Source organism: Chlorocebus sabaeus, chromosome 11, assembly GCF_047675955.1.
Source record: "Chlorocebus sabaeus isolate Y175 chromosome 11, mChlSab1.0.hap1, whole genome shotgun sequence".
NCBI lineage: Eukaryota > Metazoa > Chordata > Mammalia > Primates > Cercopithecidae > Chlorocebus > Chlorocebus sabaeus.
In genome coordinates this window covers 121,690,140-121,703,442 of record NC_132914.1, presented here as the reverse complement: position 1 = coordinate 121,703,442, position 13,303 = coordinate 121,690,140, and the positions used below count along the sequence as shown (strand labels likewise).

Below are 13,303 nucleotides of genomic sequence, written 5' to 3'. Positions count from 1 at the left end.
TCTGTCCTAGCTTGGATCTCATCTCTCTGTCTCTCTCCGCCTCTGTTTCTCCTCTTCTCCCAATCTCTGTCTCTTTCTCACATCTGTCTCCCTGTCTGTCTCCCTCTCTCTGGGTCTCTGTCTCCCTCTCTCTGGGTCTCTGTCTCCCTCTCTTTCTCTGGGTCTCTGTCTCTCTCTCTGGGTCTCTGTCTCCCTCTCTCTGGGTCTCTGCCTCCTTCTCTCTGGGTCTCTGTCCCTCTCTCTCTGGGTCTCTGTCTCCTTCTCTCTGGGTCTCTGTCCCTCTCTCTCTGGGTCTCTGTCTCCCTCTCTCTGGGTCTCTGTCTCCCTCTGTCTCTGGGTCTCTGTCTCCCTCTCTCTGGGTCTCTGCCTCCTTCTCTCTGGGTCTCTGTCCCTCTCTCTCTGGGTCTCTGTCTCCTTCTTTCTGGGTCTCTGTCTCCCTCTCTCTCTCTAGGTCTCTCTCTCTCTCTGGGTCTCTGTCTCCTTCTCTCTGGGTCTCTGTCTCCCTCTCTCTCTCTAGGTCTCTCTCTCTCTCTGGGTCTCTGTCTCCCTCTCTCTGGGTCTCTGCCTCCTTTTCTCTGGGTCTCTGTCTCCCTCTCTCTGGGTCTCTGTCTCCTTCTCTCTGGGTCTCTGTCTCCCTCTGTCTCTGGGTCTCCGTCTCCCTATGTCTCTCTGGGTCTCCGTCTCTCCCTCTCTCTGGGTCTCTCTCTCTCTCTCTGGGTCTCTCTCTCTCTCTCTGGGTCTCTCTCTCTCTGGGTCTCTGTCTCCCTTTCTCTGGGTCTCTGTCTCCCTCTCTCTGGGTCTCTGTCCCTCTCTCTCTGGGTCTCTGTCTTCTTCTCTCTGGGTCTCTGTCTCCCTCTGTCTCTGGGTCTCCGTCTCCCTATGTCTCTCTGGGTCTCCATCTCTCCCTCTCTCTGGGTCTCTCTCTCTCTCTGGGTCTCTCTCTCTGGGTCTCTCTCTCTCTCTCTGGGTCTCTCTCTCTCTGGGTCTCTCTCTCTCTGGGTCTCTGTCTCCCTCTCTCTGGGTCTCTGCCTCCTTCTCTCTGGGTCTCTGTCTCCCTCTCTGGGTCTCTGTCTCCCTCTGTCTCTGGGTCTCTGCCTCCTTCTCTCTGGGTCTCTGCCTCCTTCTCTCTGGGTCTCTGTCTCCCTCTCTCTCTGGGTCTCTGCCTCCTTCTTTCTGGGTCTCTGTCCCTCTCTCTCTGGGTCTCTGTCTCCCTCTGTCTCTGGGTCTCTGCCTCCTTCTCTCTGGGTCTCTGTCTCCCTCTCTCTGGGTCTCTGTCTCCCTCTCTCTGGGTCTCTATCTCCCTCTCTCTCTGGGTCTCTGTCTCCTTCTCTCTGGGTCTCTGTCTCCCTCTCTCTGGGTCTCTGTCTCCCTCTCTCTCTGGGTCTCTGCCTCCTTCTCTCTGGGTCTCTGTCTCCCTCTGCCTCTGGATCTCTGTGTCTCTCTCTCTCTGAACCTCCCATCTCCCAGGACGTGCCTCCTTCCCTTGGAACCTGCAGTGGTGTGTGTAACCTGCTTGGTTGAGCCCCCATGGCCCCTGGCCTGAAGTCTGAGACCCCCCTGGGGGTTTTGAAACCTGAAGTCCATGCCTGGTGGCCCCACCAGCTGCCCCTCCCACTTGTGTCCCTCCCACCACGGCAGGACTGGGTGTGCTGGAGGGCCATGCACAGCACCTGGTTGGAGTCAACCCTGGGGCCGTGCAGGCCACACCCTGACACCGCGGCGGCAGCAGGTCTCGGGGTCTCAGGCTCTGTGGCCTGTATTCCTAGTTGGAGGCTGTGGCTGTTTCTCTGTGGCCATCTTTCCATGGGCAGGTGTGGCTGCTGGGGTGCATGTGGGCAGGGGCGGGAAGCCACAGGCTCCTCGGCTCTGGGAACCCTCTTGTCTGCACACTGGGCTCAACGTAAATGTTGGCAGGGGCTGCCACGCGTGCGGGGGAGCGAGGACGCACATTGGCAGCTCACAGGTCTCTCTGGGGACACAGTATTCTGGGGTCTTATCTCCCTGAGAACCAGTAACGGGGCAAATTCGGGGCTTATTCTCAGCAAACAGGATGGCGCGGGGTGCAGCGCCTGAGTCCGGCCAGGCTGACGTGTCTGCCGCTTCCCTCCTGCACAGAAACCAGGCGATGCGGAAGAAGCTGATCTTATACTTCAAGAGGAGGAATCACGCTCGGAAACAATGGGTAAGTGCACACTGTGGCCCCCATCGGGTTTCCTTGATATCCGGGGAGAATCGAGCGCACAGGGGGCCGCACCTGCGGGGCCCTCTCGGTTCCGCAGCTGTCGCCTCCCTGAGTGTCCAGGCTGCGGAGGAAGAGCCAAGGCCGGCCAGGAAAGGAGGAAAGACAACAGCTGCTTCCAGAAGGCCTCAGGGTGGGTGGGGGTGGGGGGCCCTGTGGCCCCTCTTCCAGCCTGGAAGGGAAGAAAGCAAAATGTTGGCCTGGAAAATTAGTTGCTAAACCCTGGTCATGGGACCTGTCCTGGGCTTTTCAGGCAGAAAGAGAGGTTTTGGAGAGAGGTGGAGGATCAGGGTGGGCTGTGTGCCAGGCAGCATGGGCCGCAGGGCGCACCCTTACAAATGAGGCTTTCCTGGTGCACCGGGCTCAGGTCCAGGCTCAGAGAAACTGAGACAGTGGACAAGCATTGAGCCCCCTTTCCCTGAGCCTGCGTTTGTGGCCAGTGGCCTCATTCAAACAGAAAAGGGTGCTGATTCCTGCTTCTCACTGTAGGCTGTGCATCTCAGCCCACGGCAGGGAGGCTGGGTGTGCCAGAGGCACGTGGTGGTGGTTTAGGGCGGCTGTGGACATCACCCATTCCCCAGAGGAGATCAGGGTCGAATATTCTCCCAGTTGTCAGGGAAAGAAGCGCGGACTCAGATGGGCTTCAACAGGAAAGGAACAGGTGTGGCTGGAAACGTCTGTTGGCGGTGGATGGCAGGAATGGTCTTTCAACTCAAGTCTTACTTTCATTTCATTTCACTTCATTTCATTTCATTTATTTATTTATTTTTGAGATTGAGTTTCACTCTGTCACCCACGTTGGAGTGCAGTATCAGGATCTCTACTTACTGCAGCCTCTGCCTCTCGGGTTCAAGCAATTCTCCTGCCTCAGCCTCCCAAGTAGCTGGGATTACAGGCGCCCGCCACCATGCCCGGCTCATTTTTATATTTTTAGTAGAGAGGGTTTCACTGTATTGGCCAGGCTGGTCTTGAACTCCTGACCTCAGGTGATGCAAAGTGCTAGGATTACAGGCGTGAGCCACCACACCTGACCCCTTCATTTCTATGCAGTTTTTTCAACTCTGTGTGTTAGAACATTGACAAACTGAACCGGAATTCCCGCAGCAGGTGGGAGCCAGAGAGCTATCCTTTCTCCGATGGTATCACAGATGCTCTGATTAGGCCAGGAGAGGGCCGGGGTCCTGTGAACCAGTGGCTGATGCCGGGGAGATGGAGTGAGGCTGCCTGGTTTTGGCTCATGGGACCTTCTGTAGAGTTGAGGATGATGTCGTTGAGTCCACCCAAGCCACGGGGCTGCTGGGACACGGGGAATGGGATAAGGCTGGGGAGACCCTGAGAAGGTCCCCACCTGGGGAAGAGGTGGCCTGGATGGGGACTACTGCCTTGGGATTCTTGGATAGGAGAAGCCGCAAGGGCTGGGAACTAGGTTTGCTGGAGGGTGGAGGGGCTCCCCTTGTACCTGCAGCCCGCTGCCCCACCTCTGCCCTCCCTCCGCTGTGTTGGGGTGGGGCCTGTGAGGCAACTAGCTCCCTGTGTCCTTTCTGGGGTCAGATCTGCTGGGCACCAGCCTCCAGAGAGGCCCTCCAGGGCACAGCAGTGGCTCTGTCATGCCTGGTGCCTGTAGGTCTATGGTACACAGTAGGTGATGACTAAATGCTGCTTGAACGGAAGTGGGCTGGGACAGAACAGTGCGTGGGACACCGAGGGTGTTAGTTGATCCAATGCCTTCGGGGCCTGGGTGCCAGCAGTCACGGAGTACCTACTGTGTGCGAGGCTCACAGTTGCTGTGACACAGGCCCTGTCCTCAGACCTGCAGGCTGCAGGGACAGATCGTGCCTAAGGACGAGGAGGATGCCCGCACACCCTGCCCTTCCGGTGCCTGTTGTGTTCCGGGTGCTCTTCTGAGTGCTCTCCATACATTAGGGCATTTAGTCCTGTGAGGTGGGAGCTTGGTCAGCCACGTTTCAGATGAAGAAATCGAGGCACAGAGAGGTTAAGTAACTTGCCCTAGGTCACACAGCTGGGAAGTGGTGGAGCTGAGATTTGAATCCAGACTACCTGGTTCCTGAGCCCATGCTCTGAACCCCCAAGGGGCAGTTCCAAGAGAGCCCAGGAGGGTGTCTGGGGTATGGTGGTGTGGTGAGTGGCCACATGGCAGAGCTGAGCAGTGCCTGGGGAGGGGGACCCCAGGCAGGCATGGCGTCCTGGGCAGGTGTGTGGGCACGGGGGGCCAGGTGAGGGGCTTAGCTGGGGCAGGAGGTCCTGGCACCTGGCTCCGGAAGGAGGGGCTGTGCTGTATGGGAGGAGAGTCTTCCCTTGGCCCTGCCTGCCCTGGCCCCGAACTTGTCTGGGCACTAGATGGAAGAGACACTTCCAGCCAGACGCTGGTGCCTGGGAAGCTGTGGGCAGCCCTCGGGACCCAAGGCCTGCTCATAGATGAGGAGAGGGGGGCTGTCCAGCAGTGCCTTGCCCAGCTTCCTCACACCCCCCACCTTGACTGGATGGTACCCATGGGCACTTGGGCTGGTACAAGAGACTCTTGAAACGAGCATCCAATCTGTTTATCAAGTTAAAAGATATCCACGTAGGGCTGCCGGGTGCCCAGGAGACACAGGCCAGGAAACAGACCAGTAATGCGGGGAGAAGAGCTGGGCAGAGGGGTAAGCTCTCGAGATGGGCTGGGGACCTCAGTGCTGAGGTGGGAATGACCAGAAAGGACTGGCTTTGTGCAGATCTGGGAGTCAGGGTGTCAGGCAGCGGGCATAGCAGGTGCAGAGAGACCCTGAGGCAGGAACCAGCTTGGGGCAGAACCTGGCAGGCCAGCGGCAGGAGCCAGATCACCTGGAAACATCTGCCCTCAAGCTAGGATGGAACATTCAGGTTTTATTCCGAATGCAGTGGGACACCGAGTCTTAATAAATGTATTTGTAGTAAAGAATCCAAAGTCCTTATTCTAAGAAATTTGACAGAAGAGTACAAGGAACATCTATATACCCACCACTTAGAATCAGCCACGGTTACCATTGCCTTGTATTTGCTCTGTGTGTATAATACGAATATAAACATGTTTGTTGTTGCACTCTTGGAAAATAGGTACAGAGGCGCCGAGCTTCAGCCCTAATAAATACTCCCCCTTTGTCTCCTGTGAGGAAGGAAATCCTCTCATTTCCACCTAAAACGACGGCTAGTTCAGCGCTATCTTGCCACCTCCTTGACAGCGCCCCCCCCCACCCACCGTGGTTCCCCCCTTGGGGTGAAGGCTCTTCTAGGGAGGGCAGAAGAGGATCTGATTTCCATTTAAAAGGATTGCTGCGGCTGCTGGAAGGAGCTCAGGCTGGAGGTGGAATTGGGGTGGGCTTGAGTTCTTTAAAGATCGCCAGTGGCTCCTTGGGGGGTCTGTGGAGGGGGTGGAGGGAGAAATCGGCTTAATTTAAAGCTGGAGAAGAGTCAGGCAGAAACCAGGGACAAGAAGGGTCCAGGGTGGCTTCGTGGCCCATCTTGGGACAGACGGAAACAAAATTCAACACCCCCTGAAGCTGCGGTGGCGATTGGGATGGTCTCTTTCTTGTGGTATAAGAAGCCGAAGTCCCTGACTTAATTGATTTCAGTAAGGCCTGGGAAGGGGGCGTGGCCAAGAACTCCGATGTGCCTGCCTCACCCCCAATGGGGAGCCAGACCCCCCTCAGACCCAGGGACCCCCACACCTTAGCAGGTTCCTGGCACCCACCTCTTCCCAGAGAGCAGGGCCTTGTCCCTGTCACGGGATGCTCAGCACCAGCACGGCACCCCAGGCCTGCCACGTCTCCTGGGAAGCTGAGCTGGCCCCTCTGGAGGCCCAGTTGGCTGAGAGGCTGGCTCAGTCTGTGGTCCCAGAGGCATGACTGGCCTGCTCCTTCTCCTTGGTGGATTTGCGCTCCCAGCACCCCACAGAGTAGCCGGTGGGGCGGGGGCTCCAGTCTTTCCGTGTGTGTGTGTCTGTCTGTGTGTGTGTGTGTATGTGTGTGTCTGTGTGTGTGTGTGTCTGTGTGTGTCTGTGTCTGTCTGTGTGTGTGTGTGTATGTGTCTCTGTGTGTGTGTCTGTGTCTCTCTGTGTGTGTGTGTCTGTGTGTCTGTGTGTGTGTGTGTGTCTGTGTCTCTCTGTGTGTGTGTGTGTGTCTGTGTGTGTGTGTGTCTCTGTATGTGTGTCTGTGTGTGTGTCTGTGTCTCTGTGTGTGTCTGTGTGTGTATGTGTCTGTGTGTGTGTGTCTGTGTGTCTGTGTGTGTGTCTGTGTGTGTGTCTGTGTGTGTGTGTCTGTGTCTGTGTGTCTGTGTGTGTGTCTGTGTGTGTGTGTGTCTCTGTGTGTGTGTGTGTGTCTCTGTATGTGTGTCTGTGTGTCTGTGTCTCTGTGTGTGTGTATGTGTCTCTGTGTGTGTGTGTGTGTCTGTGTGTATGTGTGTGTGTATGTGTCTCTGTGTGTATGTGTGTCTGTGTGTGTGTGTGTGTCTCTGTGTGTGTGTCTGTGTGTGTGTCTCTGTGTGTGTGTCTGTGTGTGTGTCTGTGTCTCTGTGTGTGTGTGTCTGTGTGTGTCTGTGTCTGTGTGTGTGTGTGTGTATGTGTCTGTGTGTGTGTGTGTTTGTGTGTCTGTGTGTGTGTATGTGTGTATGTAAGACAGAGAGAGGCGGGGAGAGAGGGAGGAAAGGGAGGAAGGGGTCTGCTTCCTCCTCTGGCCAGTGGGTCCGCCCTTGTAGAAAAACGCCAATGAGCATCTTCCCTGCCACCCAGGCCAGGCCAGAGCTGCCCGCCCTGCACTGTTCAAGGCAGGCCGAGTGCACACCCAGCACAGTGGACAGAGGCACAGGCTACAGCAGGCGGCACTGTGGTTAGATCGGAGGGGGACTTCCTTGTCCTGGGCAGAAGGCAGAGCCTGGTGCTTGGGGCCATGGAGGTGGCTGGATGTCCCCTCAGGGACACTACTGCTGGGGGCCTTTGCCACCCATGCACTCCACAAGGGACCCAGCTAGAGCCAGGCCATCTTGCCGGCGCCCTGCTGGCAACGTGGACAGGCCGAGGCCCCGCTGGCCAGTGGCCTGTTGGTTTCTGCCCGCTGGTCTGCACCAGTCACCGCGTGACTTTCCTCCGCTGGCTTGAGGCGAGCTTTTCTCATCCGTGAGCCTGGGGCCTCTCGGACAGGGGCCGAGGTGGCGTGGGCTGGATGTTCCGTCCCCGCGGTCCCCATCCCTCACTGGGGCTGCCAGCAGCCACTGCCCCGAGTGTGTTTGTCTGTCACCAGAACCGCCTCTCGATCTCCAGCGGGTTCCTGGCACACCCTGTATGCATGGGATCAGGTTCTGGGCCACTCAGCACCAGCGACCACCCTGTGGGGACCGTCGTGGTCACGGGGCTGTGGAGGATGGAGGGCACAGCTTGCCCTTGGTCAGAAGCTGAACCATGGGGCGGGGTGGGGCTGGGGTGTCTGGGTCCAGGACCAGAGAGGGGCTTTCTGATTGTGCCGAAGCGCCAAGTGGGTGTTTGCGGAGGCTCGCAGACCACACCATCTGTCCCTCCCCAGCTGTTGGAGGTGGATAACTGGGGTTGTGTGGGCGGGCCCCCCACCGCTTGCTCAAGTCACCTTGGAGATGTGGAAGCCAGGCGGCTATGCTCCAGGCTGACTGGGGATCTCTTCTCAAAGGACATGCAGCAGGCAGCGCTGTGGTGACATGTGGAGAGGGACTTCCTTGTCCTGGAGGGAGGGCAGAGCCCCCTCTCTGGGAGCTGCTGAGGTCCTCACAGCTGGTCCTTGGGGTGAGGCTGGGGAATGAGGAACTGCTTGCAATGTGGTTTTCTCTGGAGGCTGCCCCTCCCCGGGGCTGACGGGCCCCCACACCATACGGTACAGCACAGCTTCCTTTGGTGTGGCAGTGGGCTCCATCCGGGCTGTCTGGTGAGGCCGGAGCCCCAGCCACATGTGGCTGCTGGACACTGGGAGTGTGGCTGGGGAGAACTAGAAACCGACTCTGAAATTTTACTTGATTTGTGATTTCAGTTGAGCCACATATGGCGGGTGGCATCCGTTTGGGACCAGGCCTCCGTAGAGGAGGCCAGGACTGGGTGGCCAGTTCACCAGGAAGGGAGGTGACCATGTCCTCCAGGGGAAGTCTGTGGGTTTTCTTCAGGGGCCCCCGTCTGCTGGATATCGATGCAACAATGTGTGTGTCTTTCTGTCATTTGCCTGTGTGACATGTATGTGTCTGTTGTGTGTCTACGTGTGTGACTCTTTGTGTGTTCGTCATGTCTGCCTGTGTGACCCTGTGTGTGCACCAGTTTGTCTGCCTGTGACTGTGTGTGTGTCTGTCATATGTCTGCCTGGATGACCGTGTGTGTGTCTGCCTGCCTGTGTGATGGACTGTGTGTGTGTCTGTCATATGTCTGCCTGCATGACCATGTGTGTGTCTGCCTGCCTGCGTGACTGACTGACTGTGTGTCTGCCTGTGTGACCATCTGTGTGTCTGGCTGGCTGGCTGTGTGACTTATGTGCCTGTGTATATATGTGTGTGTGTCTGTCTCAGTGTATCTACCTCTATGACTCTCTGTCTGCCTATGTGACTGTGAATCTGTGTGTCTGTCTGCCTGTGTATCTGTCTGTGTGACTGTGTGTGTGAGTGTGTCTGTCTACTTGTGTGACTGTGTCCATGTGACTATGTGTGTGTCTGACTGCATGTGTGTATGTGACTGTGTGTCTGTATGTGTGTGTATCTGTGTGTCTGTGTGACTGCCTGTGTGACTTGTGTGTGCCTGTGCATATCTGACTGTATGTGTGTGTGCCTGCCTGTATATGCATGTCTGTGTGACTGTATCTGACTGTATATGTGTGTCTGTGTGACTGCATTTGTGTGTGCCTGTGTGACTTGTGTGTACACCTGTGTGACTTGGGTGTGCCTCTGTGTATGCACCTGTGTGACTTGTGTGTGCCTCTGTGTTTGTGTGCCTGTGTGCATCTGACTGTGTGTGTGTGCCTCTATGTACATGTCTGTGTGGCTGTGTGTATCTGACTACGTGTGTGTGTCTGTGTGACTGCATGTGTGTGTGCCTGTGTGAAGTGTGTGTATGTGTGCGTGCGCCTGTGTGTCTGCCTGCATGTGAGTGGGCAGGGGGGGGGCGGCGGGTGCCAGGTTCAGGAGCATCTTCTGCAGTGCTCCCCCGCGCTCTCCCAGGAGCAGAAGTTCTGCCAGCGCTATGACCAGCTCATGGAGGCCTGGGAAAAGAAGGTGGAGCGCATCGAGAACAACCCCCGGCGGCGGGCCAAGGAGAGCAAGGTGCGCGAGTACTACGAGAAGCAGTTCCCCGAGATTCGCAAGCAGCGTGAGCTGCAGGAGCGCATGCAGAGGTGAGCGGGGCCCGAGCCCAGCGCCCCCCATGTCAGGGCCCGGGGTCAGCTCCAGGCATCCTCAGCAGAGGTGACCCGACCAGGAAGGAATAGAACAGCGCAGCAGCTTCTTAGGCCAGTAGCCGGGGCCCTACCAGACCCTGGCATGTGTCCCGTGGAGCCTCTTTGGCCTAACACTTACTTGGAGCTTAAATACGTTTTGGGGTCAAGCACTCCTATTTCTGTGGCCTGCACGACCCCTGAAGGCAGTTGAGTTTGAGATCCCCGGTGTGGGACAAAGGGGAGAGATGTGGCTAAGAGACCAGGCTGCCAGCCTCCCGCAGTGGCTATGAGGACTTGGTGGACCCTGTGTGAGAGGTACCTGGTGACAAGCAGCTGTGGTTCTATGGCCATTTTTTTTGGATGCACAGACAAGACGATTCATTGGTGATAATAACAACAGCTTTCACCCTTAACTGAACTCACAAGCCGTGTCTCATTAAGTTCCTCCCAATAGCTCTAGACAGCTGGGTGCCACTTTTGAATCCTCATGTGACAGGGGAGGAAACTGAGGCACAGAGAGAAACACTTTGCCCCAGGGCCAAAGAGGCAGAGCGGGGCTTTGAACCCAGATCTTTGTGGCTGGGCTTTTCAGGGTATTTTAGGAGAGAGGAAGCGAGTGAGCTGCCTGTGTCACAGGGTTTGGCCATGCTGGGTTGGGGTGGGGGCTCCACGCCTCCCCAGGACTCCTGGTGTGGGGCCAGCCCCTCTGCTGGCTGCTGCCCACACTTCTTCTCTGGGGAGAGCGTGGGCTCAGGGCTGCGCCCCAGGGGCCTGGTAGTGTCCCCGACCACCAAAAGGCTGGTCCTGAGTGTGTCCCCTTGGTCCCCAGCAGGGTGGGCCAGCGGGGCAGTGGGCTGTCCATGTCAGCCGCCCGCAGCGAGCACGAGGTGTCGGAGATCATCGACGGCCTCTCAGAGCAGGAGGTGAGTCCAGGCCCTGACTCCGGCCTCAGCTCCTTTACCCTGGCATCCCCCGTGAGGGTGCAGAGGCCCTAGCCAGAAACCACCTCCCAGGTGGTTTACATCAAGGGGCTTGCCACCAAAGAATCAAGGTGGGTGCCGAGGTACCCAGGACTAGAAGCCTCAGGAAGCCACGGCCCGTCCCAGGCCTGCAGGGGTGAGCGGAGAGAGGGGTGTTAATGTGTCCGAGATGGGGGGGTGGCAGGACCCCCTGCAGGGAGGGCCCCAGCGCTCCCCGATCCAAATGCCACAGCACAGAGGGGGTTGGGGGACGAGGACCCTGCCTCTCACTCTTACCATCTCCTGCCTCCTTTTGGAACTTCCCATTGGCTGAGTCCAACCAGAAACCCAAGGGGCAGGAGTACCTATGGGTTCCAGGGTCAGCCTTCCGGGACCCAGAGCCTGGCGGGGTGGGGGGAGCATGGTGCAGGCCGGTGAGTTCCCAGCACGCTGTCTGTCCACGCAGCCACAACCTTCTCACAGGAACCTCAGCCCTCCCGGCTGGAGCAGGGCTGGTTTCCCCTCAGGCCTCTTTGGGGTACCAGGACACCCTGGGGTCAGCCTAGGTGACCCTGGTTGCCATCACGGGGGCCCACAGATGGCCAGGAAGCAGAGGGGCAGCCTTTTCTCCTGGGGAGGAAGTTGGCATCAGCCTGTTCCCTCCTGGGTCCTGTGGGTCAGGTATCCATGATGACACTACCCCCTGCTCCCAACACCACGGCAGACATGAAGCAGCCACGGCACGTTTCTTCCTTCTGGGGACTTTTGTCTAGGGAGAGTTTTTGTCCAGATGGGAGATTATAGCCCTTCAGCTCAGCACAGCAGAGCCACGCATGGCTATTGAAATCAAAATTAATTAAAATGGGATAAAATTAGCAATTCAGTTCCTCGGTTGCATCTGACACATCTCAAGAGCTCGACAGCCGCTTGTGGTTGGCGGCTCCCCTCCTAGGCGGAGCAGACAGCGAACACCTCCCTGGCTGCAGAGCGCTCTGTTGGACAACAGAATGTGCTGCCCTGAGATGCTGATGCTCAGATTAGACAGATGGAAGGGGCCCCAGGGAGGGGGCGGCTGGTTTAAGTTGCAGTTTCTCACCAGAGATTCTAATTCAGCTGGTCTGGGGCAGAGCCCAGGAATCCGAATTTTTACCCAGCCACCCACATGATTCTGAAACAGGCAATCCAAAGATGAATCTGGCCATTAAAGCATAATTTTTAATTTTAAAACTTCTTGTGGTACGTTTTTGTTTACAACAACATCCAGTTGACAGAAAACAGAGCTCAGAAAGCCATCCCATTGCACAGTCACAGGGCCTGGCCCTCGAAGGCTGGGCACCCGAGCTGGGCTGTTTTAGCCCCCGTCTCACCAACGCTCTGCACTTGTGGACGTCCCGCAGAGAGGCTGGACGTGGGTTTAGTCTGCACTGGAAGGAGGAGGCCGGTGGCCCTCTCCTCTGCATTCCTTACCTGATGGCCAAGGGTGTGACGCCTGGGCTGATTGTTGCATGTACACACACACACACACACACACACACACCGGCCACATGGGACTGCAGTCACCAGAGTCCTCAGGGACATCAAGGGTGCTGTGTCTGGGGTGAAGGGTGGAAGTGGAATTTGGGACAGAAACTTCCCCAGCCAGCTGGGGGTGACCTGAGGTTCCCCGGGAGTGTGCAAGGGAAGAGTCTGGGCTGGAGGACAGGCACTTCCCATCCTTCTGGGAGCTTCCGGCGGTCAGAGCACATGGCCGGCATGGGAAGGACAGGAAGGCAGCTGTGGGAGGGCGGAGCAGAGGTCCTGCCAGGGAGGACTCTGCTGGGGGTCTGCCGTTATTACATCCCTGAGACATCCGAGGAAGGTCAGTGTTCTGTATCGGGGTGTGGGGTACAGCTCCAAAGTTCTGGGAGACAGACACCGGCCTCTTGGGGGAATCCTGTCCCACCCCGGGGTCAGAGCTGTGCCTCGCACCCGGCCCCTGGCTGGGAGTCCTGCACATCGAGTGAAGAGGTTGGATGTGGGCCGCCGGGCAGCTGGATCATTTGAACTGGCTGACCTTGGCTATGAGGAGCCCTCGCCTGCCTCCGGAGATGGGTAATTAATCGCCAGTAATTGGCTGGCTGCGAGATTTGGGGAAGTGAGCCCAGCTGAGTGGCGGCTCAGAGCCTCTTAATAGTCATCCCAGTGCATTAGAGGAGCGGCCGCCTGACTGCTGCCGCATGCAGGGCTGGGTAGGCCAGATCCCAGGTGGGCCCTTTGAAGGAGCGGGATGCTGGGAGGGGGCGTGGGGTGCGGGGGAAGGAAAGGCTTCTCTCCACCAGCGAGGCGGCTGACCCTCTCTGTGCCCCTGGGCTGCCTGCATGCCGTGGGGCCAGCTGGACTCCAGGGCCCACTCTTGCCTGCCGAACCTGGAAGGCCGTCCTGTCTCCCGGGCTCCCTGGGCCCAGCTGGGCTGAGCAACCTTCCCGCAGTGCTTTATGGCGCTTGCGTTTCCAAAGGGAAGATTCATGGCTCCCCTCCCACTGCAGAGAAGGCAGCTGCCGCTCTCTGCATTGAATCTACAGTCCTGCCCACCATAAACCTGTCGGGGAGGCTTTTCCATTCTCCCTTCCCCCAGCATGAGCTATTGTTATTTTTAAACTCATCATTCTCCTTCTCGTCGGTTTTGCATTTTCCTTGCCCGGGCGCAGAACATCGTTCCC

The 13,303-nt window shown here is 57.6% G+C and overlaps 1 protein-coding gene across 17 annotated transcripts in view; it reads left to right on the top strand.

Moving 5' to 3' along the window:
* The window catches only part of NCOR2 (nuclear receptor corepressor 2), a 250,101-nt gene that overhangs the window by 133,037 nt on the left and 103,761 nt on the right, over positions 1–13,303 (top strand). For 14 of the 17 annotated variants that reach the window (XM_073021215.1, XM_037995295.2, XM_073021214.1 and 11 more), the window contains 3 exons: positions 2,116–2,182; positions 9,431–9,603; positions 10,475–10,568. In XM_073021215.1, coding sequence (XP_072877316.1) covers positions 2,116–2,182; positions 9,431–9,603; positions 10,475–10,568 — 334 coding nt within the window. The remainder of the gene's footprint in view (positions 1–2,115; positions 2,183–9,430; positions 9,604–10,474; positions 10,569–13,303) is intronic. The other 3 variants (XM_073021213.1, XM_008005177.3, XM_008005176.3) reach the window with 1 other exon arrangement.